Raw genomic sequence first — 17,251 nt, 5'->3', positions numbered from 1 at the left:
CTCTAGGGAATTTTTTTTTGTTGTAGCCTGCATTAATTATACAAATGCTGAGGAAGATATAAGATGTAACACCACAATATGTACAGCAGGGAGATGGCGCCCACATGACTATACGCACAGATGAAGAGGGTGTTTAGAAAGACGCAGTTTCTGCTTGCACTTACCTCTTGTTTCAATTCTTCAATTTGATCTTTTAACTCACGAATATACTGGTTGGAGTCTGAGTGGTTGAGTTGTCCTTGAATTTTCCCTTCTTCTTTCTATATAAAGAAAAAGAAAGCGAAAACAGGAAAAAGATGGCTCAGTGGTCTGCCAGTCAAGCACACAGCGGCAAGTCAGCCATGCATAAACATAATGGCCACGGCACATGACCGAGTAACACTTATAAAACCGAAATAACAATTCCTTTAAAGAGAATGTGTCATCACAAAATATTACTTATTGCTTTAAATCTCTTAAATCAGGTTATTGTGTTAAGCGTGTGTTTTAGGACTTTAGCTTATTGTTTCAGAAACAACACATGTACATTATCCACAATGGTCAGATCCCAACACACTGTTTAATACTTAATTAAGTGTAAAATGAGCGTGTGCAAAGTCATTGTGAAGGGAGGGGGAGCAGGGTCAGCTGTGACGTCGCCTATGGTGATTGGTGGATATTATGTTACCGGTCATTGTAATCCCGCCTCTGATATGGAACCTTGCTGTAAACTCTTCCTGAAAGAAAAGGAAACTATAGCCCAGATTTGGTAATAACTTACACAATTAAAAAAAAAAAATTGTAAGTTATTTTGACAAAGCTGGAAGAAACTGAGTGGAGGTTGTGTGGGATTGTGGCGCGACACCACACCTCGTTTTAATTCATGACAAATTGTGGCATTCCTTAAGACAGAAATTATACTCCACTCCTTGACTGGAGTAAGATTTGTCTCTTAAAGGGAACCTGACACCCCCAAAATGGAAGTTGAGCTAAGCCCACCGGCATCAGGGGCTTATTTACAGCATTCTGGAATGCTGTAGATAAGCCCCCAATGTAACCTGAAAGATGAGAAAAAGAGGTTAGATTATACTCATCCAGGGGTGGTCCCGCTGTGGTCCGGTCCGATGGGCGTTGCGGTCTGGGCCGGGGCCTCCAATCTTCTTACAATCACGTCCTCTTCTTGTCTTCACGCTGCGGCTCCGGCGCAGGTGTACTTTGTCTGTTCTGTTGAGGGCAGAGCAAAGTCCTGCAGTGCGCAAGTGCCGGGCCGCTCTGACCTTTCCCGGTGCCTGCGCACTGCAGTACTTTGCTCTGCCATCAACAGGGAAGCTAAGTACGCCTGCGCCGGAGCCGCAGCGTGAAGACAAGAAGAGGACGTCATCGTAAGAAGATGGGAGACCCCGGACCGGACCGCAGCGGGAACGCCCCTGGATGAGTATAATCTAACCTCTTTTTCTCATCTTTCAGGATACATTGGGGGCTTATCTACAGCATTACAGAATGCTGTAGATAAGCCCCTGATGCCGGTGGGCTTAGCTCACCGTCGGTTTTAGGGGTGACAGGTTCCCTTTAATCAGAAGTGTTTGACTCCAGTAAACCCCTTTTATGCTGGTCTTGATTCAGGAAATATGAGACTACAAATAGCTCCAGTGGCCAGTGTGAAAATTGTTGAATTACAAATTTTATTTCTTTATTAAAGATCGTAATATGAAAAAAAAAGAAGCCTTCTTTCATACATTAATATGTGGCACAAATTTTCTCTTAAAAAGGAGAAAAGACTGAGTATAAAAAGTTGCACTGCCAACATGGGTCACTCATTCACAGAGGTTAACCGCAGTCTTCCCTAATGAGAAAGCCTCAACATTAGGTCTCGTAGTCTATATAGCATCCATATAATATAATCCCTCAACGTCATATCATCAATTGGTTCTGGCATCACCATTGTAAAAAGCAACATGGGCTGGGATCAGATGACCACATAACGTGTGGGAGCTTCTTAACAGTCCCGAAAGGTCAATGCCCAATCGCGCTGTTCTCTTAGGACAGTGTTGCCCTAGTTCGGTCCTCAAGAGCCATCAACGGGTCAGGTTTTTCAGGAATTCCTTAGTATTGCCCAGGTGAGAATTCCATCATCTAGACCGGCAACAATTCCATCACCTGGGTCATACTAAGGAAATCCTGAAAACACAACCTGTTAGTGGCTCTTGAGGACTAGAGTTGGGGAACACTGTCTTAGGAGATAAGCCTCCATCATAGCAGCTTACTTCTCTCTCCCCATTAAAACACATGCATGCTTGGCAGAACTGAACGTGCACGCTTCTAAGGTGGTCAGGAGCGATAACTGATGGCCCAACGAATATTCAGCAGTGATCTAAGGTATGTGGGAGACTTCATTAAAACGTTAGACCTTATAACCAAAACTCCACAGAAATCTAGTCACTGGTTGCAAAGATCATAAAAGTAATAAAAATGAAGATTACAGGCAAATACAGTAATAATTGGCTTTCTATCTTGAGGACAAGGGCTTTTCCATGGTCATAGGAAAAATGTGTTACAAACATCTGCAACAAATAATCAGCAGACTTATCACTTTATAAGGAACTTAAAAAACAAACAAAACAGAACTGATGGGAATATTAGAAATACAAATTAGGAAATCGTCCTCATGTAATTCTGTAATAAACAAACGATTACCAAAAACTACTCCACCCTTAGTTAAAGATTAAGAATTCAAACTTTTTTATTTTACAAATCAATTTTGTAGCTGTGGAATTCTATTTCAGAAGTACAATAAAGACCCCATAAAATCACTTTGCCCTCATATACGCGAGTTATCAGTAAAGAGTCAAGACACATTTGTGGCCCATCAGTGTTCTAGTCATTTCCCAATATTTTCATGAGAAAGTAAAGCCAGCCACAAGTCTTTTCCACATATGAGGTTTATCAGTTAACAGACTTCCTCCATAGGCAGGTGCAAGACACAAGGCGAGAGAATTTGGCAGGTAGGGCTTTTCCTGCAGAGCGATGCCAACGCTACACTTCTGGAGTAGGTTACCCATCTGCAGTCAGAGGGGATGGCGACAAGTAACCACACCACTGCGGCATGAGAGAGTAAGGGGCTGTGCTTTTCTCACAAGCGGGAGGATGGTGGAGGGATAGTGAACTTTAAAATATATTAGGGGGCAGAGTAGAAGTAGATTAAATAAATAAATTAGGGCCAACCAGGAGCTGGATGATTAAAATGACCAATTTTAAATTGTCAAGTAATTATTGACCCACATTGATGCCAAGACTCAATATTTATAGTATTGACCCTCATTTTTCAAGACTTCAGTCCTACACCCTGGCAGCTGGGCCACATCCTGACAGATCACAACCTATTCTTGCCTAATCAGTGATTGTATTTATCACAATTTCTGTGGTTTTATTTGTCCACCCATTTTTTTGAGGCTTGACTGCAGATTCTCATTGGGATTGAGATCGGAGCAGTTTCCGGTCCATGGACCCAAAATTTCAATTTGCATTGTCGTCACCAAGTTGCCCCTGGATAGTTGGGAAAAGTTGCTCTTGCAGGATGTTTAGATCCCATTCTATTTTCATGGCAGTGTTCTTAGGCAAAATTGTGAGGTGAGCTCATTGCCTTGGATGAAAAGCAACCAGACATATCAATGATCTCAAGCTGCTTTACTGACTCACGGTAGAACTCGTAAATTTTATTTTTTTTTTCTACATTAGACGACCATTTCTTTAGATGTCTCAAACAGTCTGAAGGATGCGTCAGAGAAAAATATAACTACCCCTCTCTTCTGCAGACCAATCCCTGTGAGAAGTGGCTTCTTTGCTGCCCTTAACATCAGACCAGCCTCTAAAAGCCATTGCACCACATTGTGCACACAGATGCCCGGACCCCTGCTTGCTGCCATTCCCGAGCAAGCTCAGCACTGGTGTTCAAACAATTCAGTAACTGATTCCTCTTCTGTAGGAGACGGTCCTGGCACTATCTGGATTTTCTTGGGCACCCTGAAGTCTCCTTCACAGAAATTAAATATATATTGTTGAAGTTCTTGGCAATTCAATAAATGGTTGATTTAGATGCAATCTTATAAGCAGAAATGTCCAGGCCTGTAAAAGGGCTTTTGATGCAAAACAATAATCAAAGCATGTTTTCTTGGAGGTAACCATGGATAACAGAAGACGACAATGATTTCAAGCATCAGACACATTTTAAAGCAACCAGTGATCTTTTAGAATTTACATCAGCATGACAAAGTGACATCAGCTGCCTAGTCCTCGATAACACTTTCTCCTGAGCTAGTGAGATGATCAATGAAACGTAAAGAAGGTTATTTTGTGGCAGAGTTGAAATGTAATTGAAATTGAGTGTTTGTGATTAAGTTACCGTATATACTCGTGTATAAGCTGAGATTTTCAGCACATTTTTTGTGCTGAAAATGTCTCCCTCGGCTTATACACGAGTCATGGTCCAGAAAGCCAGTGGGGGAAGGGGAGTGGGGGAGCAGTGGCAGGAGCCGGCGGCTTTGTTATCATACTCACGCCGTTGATGAACATCCCTGCATCTCCGTTGTCCTGCTGCGGCAGCTCTTACTGTGCTGAGCGGTCACGTGGTACTGCTCATTAAAGTAATGAATATGCACACGTCTCCACTCCCATAGGCGTGGAGCGCATATTCATTACCTTAATGAGCGGTATCACGTGACCACTGAGCACAGGAAGAGTTGCCATCAGGACAATAGAGATGCTGGGATGTGCAGCGACGGCACGAGGAGGGAGAGTATGATGCTGAGGATGTGGGGGAGCAGAGCTGAGCCATGCATACAAGGATGGGACAGGCGAGCCCAGCCACACATAGCAGGACAGGACGGGGGAGCCACGCATAGCAGGACAGGACAGCCACACATAGCAGGACAGGATGGGGGGGGGGAGCCACACACAGCAGGACAGGACGGGGGGGGGGGGGGAGCCACACATAGCAGGACAGAATGGGGGGAGCCACACACAGCAGGACAGAATGGGGGGAGCCACACACAGCAGGACAGGATGGGGGGGGAACCACACACAGCAGGACAGGACGGGGGGAGCCACACATAGCAGGACAGGATGGGGGGAGCCACACACAGCAGGACAGGATGGGGGGAGCCACACACAGCAGGACAGGATGGGGGGGCCACACATAGCAGGACAGGACAGGGGGAGCCACACATCGCAGGACAGGATGGGGGAGCCACGCATAGCAGGACGAGGGAGCCATGCATAGCAGGACAGGGATGAGGGGACAATGCATACCTGACTTCTACTCGAGTCAATAAGCTTACCCAGTTTTCCATGGCAAAATTAGGTGCCTCGGCTGATATTCGGGTCGGCTTGTACTCGATTTTATACAGTAACTTAGATGGCAAGGAATTACATAGGCTTTTTTTTTGCAATTCAAGAGATCACTTCATAATCTAGAGTTAATGCAAATTGCTACTATAACAACTGAAGAAGCAAACTTTGCGAAAACCCAAAATATTTGCGAGTCAAATTTTGGCCCTTGAATTTAATGGGGCAGATTTACTACGCTACATGTGCCAAGAAACTGTAACAAACCTTGTTTGTTACACATGCTTGGGCAAGGAGAAGTGGCCTCTTGGGAAGGGGATTGGGAATTTGGGTGTGGCCCAAATTGTGATTACATGTGCCAAAATAGTTTAAAAAATGCAACACAATTTTGCAGAAGTTGGTGTACCAAGGTGAGCAAACGAATATGTAGAGTAAACTAAGACTATACAGTCTGAAGATGACCCAAATTTATTGACCACACTTTGCTTGAAAATGTGCCAGATTTATCAGTCAGAAGAAGTTAGACAGCTTTACTAAATGAGCCAAAATATCTCCCCATTTTATTCAGGATAGGATTTATTTTCTATTTGGAAACGAAAACCCTCTGCAGACTTCTGTATCCCAATGCAGAGTGACGAGCAGCCAGCAGGCCACAATCGCACAAGAAATATATCTTTTAATGTTCTACGACCATAAGTAGAAGCCTCATTGCTGAAACAAATGGCAGAATCCAATCAGATAAACAAGTGCAATTCTGCTGTAAAGTGAAGAAATTGCAGAAGGAATTAGGTAACTCTGCAAAACAGTCATCTCGAGCAGATTGTGGTGACAAGTTTGCAATTGCGAAGTTAAAGCGCTGAAAAAGATTTCTTAAGAAGCAAAGGTTTTAAATTAGCATCCTGTGCTTTTTCTTCATCTGGCAACACATGAAAGCAATCAAAGCTCCCTATATGCAGAGCTTTCTTAAAAGGAAATACAGGTGTCTGGGGTCTTTAGGGGGCTGCAGCCACAATGTGATCATTTGAGAAGGAATAAAGAAAAAAACACATGCAATTCCTAGAACAGGTGTCGACATGAATGTGCGGTTCGAACGTGAGCAACTCAACCATAATGTTTGTTTCACTTACAAAAATGTCAGATTTTCATTTTTCGACTTGATCTAACATTGATCAATGTACAAGACCCCATCGAAAGCAATCTGACAACCTGTATAGTGCAGGCTCAGTAATACAGGTTATTGATAGTTCTAAGTTTTATTGTAATGTAATGCACCATTAGCATTCATCCCTGGTTCTGTGTGCCACTTGTCTGGGTCATGGAAAATACAAGGGAGTAGATACTAGACACAAACGAGCATATATATGTGCACATCATCAGATGGATTGGGGCTTCCCAAAATGGCACTGGAGACCACAGCTTAGGTAGCCCTGGCTTAAGTCCAGTGGAAATTATACATTATTGTCATACAGCCAAGACCTATTAACACAACACCGCTACAATAACTTAAAGATGACCTGTCCTCAGGTCAAAAGGAGGCAGTTTTTGCTCTTATTTTTATTCTGTCTGCTTACTAATATTCCCTTTTATTTTTTAGATCTACCATACGATTCCAGAGATATGGTATGCCATTTTTATGTTTTATTTTCCCCAGGGTTGTGGCTCACAGGATCCTCAGGGGTGTGTCTTAAGCCCTCTTGTTAATACAGAGCAGCCTAAATACAGGGGGAAAAAAAAAAAAAAAAAAAACACTAAAAAAAGCCCACATCTCTGGCACGGTTTAGTAGATTTCAGAAAAACAAAAGCATAAGCAAAAAACAAACAAGCAAAAAAAAAAAAAAAGAAAAAAGAAAAAAAACAATACACAAAGGAGCAGCAGGCAAAAAAAAATAAAAGCAAAACTTGAACATTTTGATCTGGTGACAGATCCTCTATAATAGAATAGGTTTTAGTATTTTCTTTACCAGAAATCAGACCAATGTAACCTTTAGAACGAAGCACAATTTTGGCAAACTAAAGAACACCAGTCACAATCTTAAAGAGGACCTTTCAACAAACTTTTCATGTTGAACTGGACACAAAGCAATAGTGGCTGCAGAAAAGACATGAAAAATTGGTGAAATGTCCCCTTTGACATGTTCACACCAGGCAAATGTGTTGCAAAATTTTTCTAGACTACAATTCAATTCTAAACACAAAAAGGGCCGTTTCTACAGAATTTTCATGGATTTTCATTTCTCCGTCGCTTCAGTGGGAGACACAGGAACCATGGGTGTACACTGATGCCACTAGGAGGCTGACACTATGCACAAAAAAACACCCCACTGACTGACACTAGGTTTTTAATTAGTTTTAGCTTAGCGTCACTGGCGGTCACCAGCTTAAATCTAGGTCCTGGCTTCACTCGGGCCTAGCTGGAGCGTTGGCTCCGCCCCCTTCATCCTGTTCTTCGGGCGGGCTTTTCTCCCGCCTGTCGCTTAGTCAGCTCCTTTCGGCCTGTGGCTAGCCCCACCCCCTTCCTTTTCACCGAGCGTCCTTGCAGCGCGTGTTCTTACCCTCTTGGGCTTTGGCATCCTTTTGCGGCCACCATTTTCTGGATTGTGGATCCGGATAGTACCTTTCCCTGCGGAGCTTACCTCTTTCCAGCACAGCAGCCCTACCACCTGGAAGCGGAATACAGGACGACAGCACTTGCTGTGAGTAGCTGCTCTGCAAACTGACACTCTCCTCTGCATCATACTAATCGCACCGGATTGGCCCAGAAGATCTAGGTTCGCAGAGATCATCAATCTTCTCGCGGATGACCCCTAGAGGCTCCCAGACAGACCGGATCTGCTGTCCCAAGGACCGATCTGATACCAGAATTCTCGGTTGCTCAATTTAACGGCGTGGCTGTTGAAACCGCGGTACTGAGCGCGTCCAAATTTTCAGATCGGGTGATTCACACCATGAACCAGGCTAGAAAGCAGTCATCTTCCAGGGTCTATTATCGAACCTGGAAGGTCTATTTCCACTGGTTTGAGTCCAATCACATCCCGCTTATGTCCTTTTCTATACCTTCTATTTTGGTGTTTCTCCAGGCAGGACTGGTCTTGCCCTTCGTTCGCTAAAGAGTCAGGTGTCAGCGCTTTCCATTCTTTTCCAGAGGAGTTTATCCTCCCGCTCTCATGTCAAAACATTTCTTCAAGGGGTAGCGTGTGCAGCTCCTCCGTACTGGACTCCTGTGGATCCATGGGATCTCAATCTGGTCCTGGAAGCCCTGAGTGGTTCTCTTTGAACCTCTCCAACAGGTTTCCCTGTCCTTTCTGTCTTGGAAGGTGGCGTTTCTGGTGGCTATCACCTCCATTAGGTACGTTTCGGAGTTGGCGGCCCTTTCCTGTCGCCCTCCTTTCTTTATTCTTCACCAGGCTAAGGTGGTTTTGCGGCCTCTGCCTTCCTTCCTATACCCCCGCCCCCCCCCCCAAGGTGGTGTTCGCCTTTCACCTAAATGAGGATATTGTCCTCCCTTCCTTTTGTCCTGCTCATCCTCTGGAGCGTTTGTTTAACAGGCTAATACCTGGTCAGCGCGGTGGGGGTCTATCTGGCTAGGACCGCCCCCTTTAGGAAGACTGACTTGTCCAGATGGAGCACTAAGAGGCATGCCAGCCTCCAAGGCTATGATGGCTTACAGGGTCAAGAACAGAGTGCCTCCCCCTGGAATTAAGGCTCACTCTACCCGATCAGTGGGTGCCTCCTAGGTGGTGCACCATAGGGTATCCGCCCTACAACTTTGCAAAGCAGCAACTTGGTCTTCCATCCACACGTTTGCCAAATTTTGTAAGGTCCATACCTACGCCTCGACGGATGCCATCCTAGGCAAAAGGATCTCGCAGGCAGCAGTGGTGAGTTCTCCGACCTGAACAAAGCTATTGCTGTTCCCTCCCCAGGGACTGCTTTGGGACGATAAAGAAATCAGGATTTTTGGTTGCTTACCGTAAAATCTGTTTCTCGGAGCCTTCATTTTGAGACACAGCACCCTCCCATGTTTAACAGCTCTTGTTCTTTCTTCTGTGTTCTGTTGTTACAGATTGAGTTCTCTGTTTGCTCTTTGCCATCTTGTTGTTTCTCTTACTGCTTTCTCACTAACTGATTAACCTAGTGCCAGTCGGTAGAGTGTACACTGCGGAAGAGGAGCTACCTTTTTTTTGTGCATAGTGTCAGCCTGCCTTTGAGCTGACAAATGAAGCTATGTAATAACCAACTATGATACTGAGCACTTAGGATATGGACAGTTTTTTTTTTTTTTTCCAAGCGGATTCCTCTGTAAACCACCTAAAAAAAGCCAACTGAACATTCAAAAGAATGAAAATATGCATTTATTTGTAAAAACGACTTGCTGTTCATATGTTCAGGTTTTGAGGCCTGTTTTCCACTTCGGATTTCGAAAGAACCCAAGCAGGTAAGAGAAGTGACCTGTAACGCATAGAGCATCTACAGATCAGAAACGGCTTGAAGAATGAACAATATAAATCAATAGGAAAGCTCAAAAGTCACCCGGGCACCCGAGTATCTTGCCAGTGCTTTTAAAAAAAACAAACAAAAAAAACAAACAAACAAAACTTAATTCAACAATATCAGTTCTTCAAGTAAAGTGGAGAAAAATAAAGCAAAACAATACACAGGGGAGCTGCAGGCATAAAATAAAGGGCAAGAAACATTTAAATAAAAATAATAACAGCAAAAGTGAGCATATCCTAGACATGGATCTAAAAACCATGCAGTGCCCATTGTCAAGAGAATTTGCAGACAATAGTTTACTTTTTTTTTTCCATTTTATACAACCCTAGAAAAACCTGCTAAGGGAGTTTATATACAATTCTGAACCCTGGTTAGTGCAATTAGTAATTCACAAACTAGTAATAAGAGCAGCGACCACACGATTACCTCTCGCTTTATATATGTCTCTATATTGCTCTGCGGTTTTCTGAGATGGAGACCAGATTTTCAACAAAAAAAAAAAATAAGTGACAAAAAAGGGTATAGAACATGTGGTAAGGTGTCCTTTCGGTGACACTGTGGTGACTCATTTTTTAAGTGAAAAAAAAAAAAATTAACAATGTACTTAGTTGATTTAAAAAAAGAAAGATGCAGAAAAAAAAAAAGCTAAAAAGTGTTTCCTGTAATACAGGGGATGGAAAATAAACCGTGAGGTTCGGGTCTATAAGTGATCGCTACAGAACGCCGACACATACAGAACCAATGCAGGCACTGATTTGGGGAAACCAGTAATTCAGGCTCTAGGTCACAGCAATTACCGGAGTCGCATTTCCTAAAACGCACGTCCCATTAGAGTACGAGGGCAGAGCGATGGGTATTTCTAAAACCAAGGCGTAAAACACAAAGTGACAATCACATGGGTCTCTGCCATTGCTGCCTCTGTTTCCATACCACACACAAAGGTTCTCGCTCCTCCACCAGTACAAGAAAAGCAATTTACAGAAAATTGTAACCAACATAATCACAGCAGAGATGTCTGGGCTTGTGATGACTGTCACACTGCAGTACGGTGGGAGGCAAGACCACTGGGAGTTTCAAAGTTACTCGTTTTGCAAGGTGCCAGATTCAGATTCGTGCATCAAAAGCAACTAAGAGCATTTTCCACACTTGTCAAAAAAAATAACTGCGCTAATGCACGCCCTAAAATAAAAAAGGGGTTGCCCTATGACTGACAGATGCAGGTCCTACAACAATAAAAATTGGGGGGTCCACCATGTGCTGACTGGAAGAGTAGGTGAAAATGCATGCATTCATATGTATGGGCGATCCGAAAAAGTGCCAAGAGCAGCCACTGGAAGGTAAAATATGTGACATAAGTACCAGCTGTGCCCCTATTGTGGGGACATCATGGGTCCACTACATGGGTGTCACAGACCTGATCAGTCCGGGGATTCAGGACACAGGGTCGCTGGGGCTGGAGAAAAACACTCGAGGTATCAAACCGTTTGTGCCATCGCTGACTTCTACAGAGTTGTGCACAAAGGCGTAATAAAGGGAAGGGAGGGTCAGTGGTGAATTTTACAGAATTGGTGTCTTTATATAGTGAATCAGATAAATATCTACGGTTTGTAATCATTTCTAAGCCAAAATATGGCTGTTCACGGTAATAAGCAGGTTTACACAATAATAATCTGCTGCAGTCACTTTCAAAAGGGGATAAAATATATATATATATATATATATATATATATATATATATATATATATATATATATATATATATATATATATATATATATATACATACACACACACACACATACATACATGTACAGATACACACATATACATACACACATTTTTTTTGTTGTAAAAAAAAACAACGCATCAGCTCAACATAAGATTAGCCAAGCTCCACCTCCACCAATGCTCCTGATCTTTGCTGTGGTCAAGATGTCACCGCTGCAGCCTGTTATCACATGACCGCTGCAGCCAAATCTTGGCTCAAGAATGATGTGGATGTAGTCGGCACAAGAACACTTTAAAGGACATGTGTAATATTGTCTTAGTCAGCTTTTCATGTTCAACATTAAAAAAATAAAATAAAATTAAGCCACTGCATAAAGGAAAAAAAAAAAAAAAAAATCCCAACATTGGCCTTGACAATAGGCTGACATTTCTTGCTCTGTAAAGATCACTTCTCAGCAGTTCTCATCACATACAGGATTACAATTGAAGTCAACACATATATTATAAAACTGAAGGCAGAAAACACAAGCTCAACCATAATCAATTATTCCAGCTTTACGCCTCCCTCTCCCTGCAGAATAGTCTCTGCACAGGTCACCGAGCGTGCCCCACAACACTCATCAGTCTCTAGACTAAAGATTCCTATAGTCCATGTGAATGCTGCAAAGCGTGTATCTTATGCTGTTGTTACAGTTTATGCAAGATGGCTGGCCCCAGTATTATATACAGAAAATACAATATATAGGTTTCATGTAGCAAAAATATATAGAAAAGAGAAAATGCAAAAAAAAAAAATATACCAATAATGCCTCCCCTGTATGTCAGGTCAAATTTACTGGTAAATGCATTTGCACATGCTATTAAAATACTGTTACACACGGTCTAGCGCCAATTACTGAAGATACTGGGGGTGCATGATAAATACTCAAGGGTGCCAATAATGTTACCCAAAAATGCAGTTTTAGTTAAAGGGGTTGTTCTTTATCAGATAATACTAGTTTCAAGACAGTGCCCAGTGACCAGGAAGTTTTTGAAGTGGAAAACCATATGTGCACAGAGAATATTTGAACCCTGTCAGTAGTGAAGAAACTGGTGAGTGTTAATTTCTAGGGTTAGAAGAGATGGGACAATAGCTCAGAGTTTAGGATTGCGCGATGGAAATACACCCCCCATAGCGCACACTTAGGAAACACTTCCTTCACTTCTCCCTTATCCTATTGCATCTAAACTTGAAATCACTTGTAAGTTCTACTGAAATTAGGGTTTGTTCTTCCTCCAATGAAAAAAAAAAAAAACAACAAATAAATAAGGCATTTTTGAAGTAGACAGAGGCGTAGGAGGTGCAGGACAAAATGTAGTAAACCCCATGAGTCATTAATGGATAACTATACCTTATATCTAACATTTAACAAAAAAAAAAAAAAAAAATCCTGGCAGAAGTCTAGTTATTCTAAAGGAGAGGAATAAAGGAGGGGGAACAAACAACATAAAATAAAAAATGCAATATGAAAAACCATTCAAGTTTCCAATACATTTTAGTATCCAGAGATACATAGGTATACATTATCTTGTAATCAAGGTTCTTTTTACGGCAAACTAAATTTCCGTGCAGGCAGAAATAAAGCTTAAAAAGGAGAACAACAAATGACATTTCTAACAACCAATGAGGTTCAAAATCACTTCTGAATAGAGAAAAAAAACAAAACAGATTACATACATAGGTGCCAATTCACCAAAGTGTTTTCACAAGAAAACTAGTATGAAACACTGAATAGTTTTAACATTTGTGCAACGTGGAATTTGGCAAAATTTGAGACACATTGCGTCTTTACTCCAGTTTCAAGCAGCTCCGACAATCGCCGATAGCTGCTACTGCGCAGAAGGCGCTATCTTCGAGGAGGTTTCTATTTTCTCTAGCAAGATGGTGCAGCCGGCGCATGCCAGTAGCTGCTAACCGATCACCAATAGCTGCTACTGTGCAGGTGCGGAGGGCGCCATTTTCAGATGGATTTTTTTTGGGTGAGGGGGGAATATAGGGATTTTTGTGTACTCACCGTAAAATCCTTTTCTCCTAGCCATTCATTGGGGAACACAGGACCATGGGGTGTTATGCTGCTGCCACTAGGAGGGCACTAAGTAAACATACAAAAAGAATAACTCCTCCTCTGCAGTATACAGGTCCTTCTCAAAAAATTAGCATATAGTGTTAAATTTCATTAGTTACCATAATGTAATGATTACAATTAAACTTTCATATATTATAGATTCATTATCCACCAACTGAAATTTGTCAGGTCTTTTATTGTTTTAATACTGATGATTTTGGCATACAACTCCTGATAACCCAAAAAACCTGTCTCAATAAATTAGCATATTTCACCCGTCCAATCAAATAAAAGTGTTTTTTAATAACAAACAAAAAAACCATCAAATAATAATGTTCAGTTATGCACTCAATACTTGGTCGGGAATCCTTTGGCAGAAATGACTGCTTCAATGCGGCGTGGCATGGAGGCAATCAGCCTGTGACACTGCTGAGATGTTATGGAGGCCCAGGATGCTTCAATAGCGGCCTTAAGCTCATCCAGAGTGTTGGGTCTTGCATCTCTCAACTTTCTCTTCACAATATCCCACAGATTCTCTATGGGGTTCAGGTCAGGAGAGTTGGCAGGCCAATTGAGCACAGTAATACCATGGTCAGTAAACCATTTACCAGTGGTTTTGGCACTGTGAGCAGGTGCCAGGTCGTGCTGGAAAATGAAATCTTCATCTCCATAAAGCATTTCAGCCGATGGAAGCATGAAGTGCTCCAAAATCTCCTGATAGCTAGCTGCATTGACCCTGCCCTTGATGAAACACAGTGGACCAACACCAGCAGCTGACATGGCACCCCACACCATCACTGACTGTGGGTACTTGACACTGGACTTCAGGCATTTTGGCATTTCCTTCTCCCCAGTCTTCCTCCAGACTCTGGCACCTTGATTTCCGAATGACATGCAAAATTTGCTTTCATCAGAAAAAAGTACTTGGGACCACTTAGCAACAGTCCAGTGCTGCTTCTCTGTAGCCCAGGTCAGGCGCTTCTGCCGCTGTGTATGGTTCAAAAGTGGCTTTACCTGGGGAATGCGGCACCTGTAGCCCATTTCCTGCACACGCCTGTGCACGGTGGCTCTGGATGTTTCCACACCAGACTCAGTCCACTGCTTCCTCAGGGTCCGGTCACCTCTTCTCGTTGTACAGCGTTTTCTGCCACATTGTTTCCTTCCAACAGACTTACCATTGAGGTGCCTTGATACAGCACTCTGGGAACAGCCTATTTGTTGAGAAATTTCTTTCTGGGTCTTACCCTCTTGCTTGAGGGTTTCAATGATGGCCTTCTTGACATCTGTCAGGTCGCTAGTCTTACCCATGATGGGGGTTTTGAGTAATGAACCAGGCAGGGAGTTTTTAAAAGCCTCAGGTATCTTTAGCATGTGTTTAGAGTTAATTAGTTGATTCAGAAGATTAGGGTAATAGGTCGTTTAGAGAACCTTTTCTTGATATGCTAATTTATTGAGACAGGTTTTTTGGGTTATCAGGAGTTGTATGCCAAAATAATCAGTATTAAAACAATAAAAGACCTGACAAATTTCAGTTGGTGGATAATGAATCTATAATATATGAAAGTTTAATTGTAATCATTACATTATGGTAAATAATGAAATTTAACACTATATGCTAATTTTTTGAGAAGGACCTGTACACCCTCTGCTGGCTCTAACCTGAACCAGTTCGGTGATAAAGCAGTAGGTGCTTATAACTAATAATAACTAGCAAACAAGAGTACAATATGTCAAAACAAAGAACAAACACAAGCCGAACAGGCTAAACAGGGTGGGTGTCGTCTCCCCCAATGAATGGCTCGGAGAAAAGGATTTTACGGTGAGTACACAAAAATCTCTAATTCTCCTTCGCCTCATTGGAGGACACAGGATCATGGGAAGTCCTAAAGTAGTCTCTGGGTGGGAAACAGCACGACAGCTGAAACCTCTTGTACCATCAGGCTACCTCTGTCTACAGATGAGATGTTGCCGATTGCAGAATCCGTCTGCCAAGGGCCGCATCTGCAGAAGCCTGAGAATGAATGTTGTAGTGTTTAGCAAACTGGACCAAGTCGCAGCCTTGCAGACTTGTTGAGCCGACGCCTGGTACCGAATGGCCCAGGAAGCCCCCACTGACCGAGTGGAGTGTGCCTTAAGCCCCCTCTGATATGGTAGGCTTCCAGGATCATTCAGCGGATACATCTGGCTATCGTAGCTTTAGAGGCAGGGAGACCCTTCCTGTGCCCTTCTGGAAGCATGATGAGGACATCTGACTTGCGGAAAGGCGCTGTCCGGGAAACATTTCCTCAGCGCCCTTACCAAATCCAAGGTATGAGGAGCTTTCTCGACATGATGAACCGGCGCTGGACAGAACGAAGGCAGAACGATGTACTCATTCAGATGGAAAGAGGAAACTACCTTGGGCAAGAAGGACGGAGATGTCCTCAAGACCATCTTGTCCTGATGACAAACCAGGAACGGAGGCCTGCAAGACAAGGCCGCCAACATAGACTCGTCTAATTGACGTTACTGCCACCAGAAAGACTACCTTACAAGAAAGAAGGATCAGTGACACATCCTGTAGAGGTTCAAAAGGAGACTCTTGCAGAACTGTTAGGACCAGATTAAGGTCACAAGGTTCCAACGGCATTTTGTAGGGAGGAACCACATGGAAAACTCCCTGCATGAATGTCTTGACCTGATCCGATAGGTATCCTGCGTTGGAACAAGACAGATAAGGCGGAAATTTGACCCTTGAGGGAGGCAAGCGCAAGGACTGAGTCTAACCCTGCCTGGAGAAACTCCAGAATGGACGGGATTGAGAACGTGAGTGAACGTCCGCGGGCTCTACACCAGGAGAAAAAGGTTTTCCAGGTGCGATGGTAAATGGGCAATGATGACAGTTTCCGGGCACTGATCATGATGGAGACCACCTGCTGGGAGAAGCCAGCCGGGGTTAGAATCCAGGATTCAATGGCCAAGCCGTTTAACTCAGGGCTTTCGAGTCCTGGTGGTAAATCAGACCCGGAGAGACCAGGTCTGTGCGGTCCGGTAACCGCCAGGGAACGTCAGTGACGAGTTGCACCAGTTCCACATACCATGCCCAGCGTGGCCAGTCTGGGGCAACGAGAATCACCGGAATTCCCTCCGCTCTGATCTTCCTAATGACTCTCGGAAGTAGCGGAAGAGGCGGGAACACGTAAGGGAGACGAAACTGATGCCAAGGAAAGACCAAGGCATCCGACCCGATGGCCTGTGGGTTGCGGGACTTAGCTATGAACGCTGGAACCGTGGCATTCATTCTGGAGGCCATGAGATCGACATCCGGTGTGCCCCAGCTATGGCAAATCTCCCGGAATACCTCCGGATGAAGAGACCACTCTCCTGAAGCGAGACCCTGGTGGCTGAGAAAATCTGCAGCCCAGTTCTCTACTCCCGGAATATGAACGGCTGAGATGACTGAATGGTTTGCTTCTGCCCATCGAAGGATGTGGGCTACTTTCGAGCATAGCCCTTCTGCTTCTGGTTCCCCCCTGACTGTTGATTTACGCAACTGCCGTGGCGTTGTCTGACTGAATTCGAATGGGACGACCTACCAGAAGGGGATGAAAATGCAGAAGGGCTAA

The 17,251-nt window shown here is 43.5% G+C and overlaps 1 protein-coding gene across 5 annotated transcripts in view; it reads right to left on the bottom strand.

Moving 5' to 3' along the window:
• EVI5 (ecotropic viral integration site 5) overlaps positions 1–17,251 on the bottom strand; it is a 146,744-nt gene that overhangs the window by 21,764 nt on the left and 107,729 nt on the right. For all 5 annotated transcript variants that reach the window (XR_013218486.1, XM_077276982.1, XM_077276979.1 and 2 more), the window contains one exon: positions 165–260. Coding sequence is in view for 4 of the 5 variants with exons in the window: in XM_077276982.1 (XP_077133097.1) it covers positions 165–260 (96 nt within the window). In the remaining variant the exon portion in view is untranslated. The remainder of the gene's footprint in view (positions 1–164; positions 261–17,251) is intronic.

This window comes from Ranitomeya variabilis, chromosome 8 (genome assembly GCF_051348905.1).
Source record: "Ranitomeya variabilis isolate aRanVar5 chromosome 8, aRanVar5.hap1, whole genome shotgun sequence".
Taxonomy (NCBI): Eukaryota; Metazoa; Chordata; class Amphibia; order Anura; family Dendrobatidae; genus Ranitomeya; species Ranitomeya variabilis.
The sequence above is the reverse complement of the archived record's forward strand: the minus strand, read 5'-3'. Positions and strand labels throughout refer to the sequence as shown.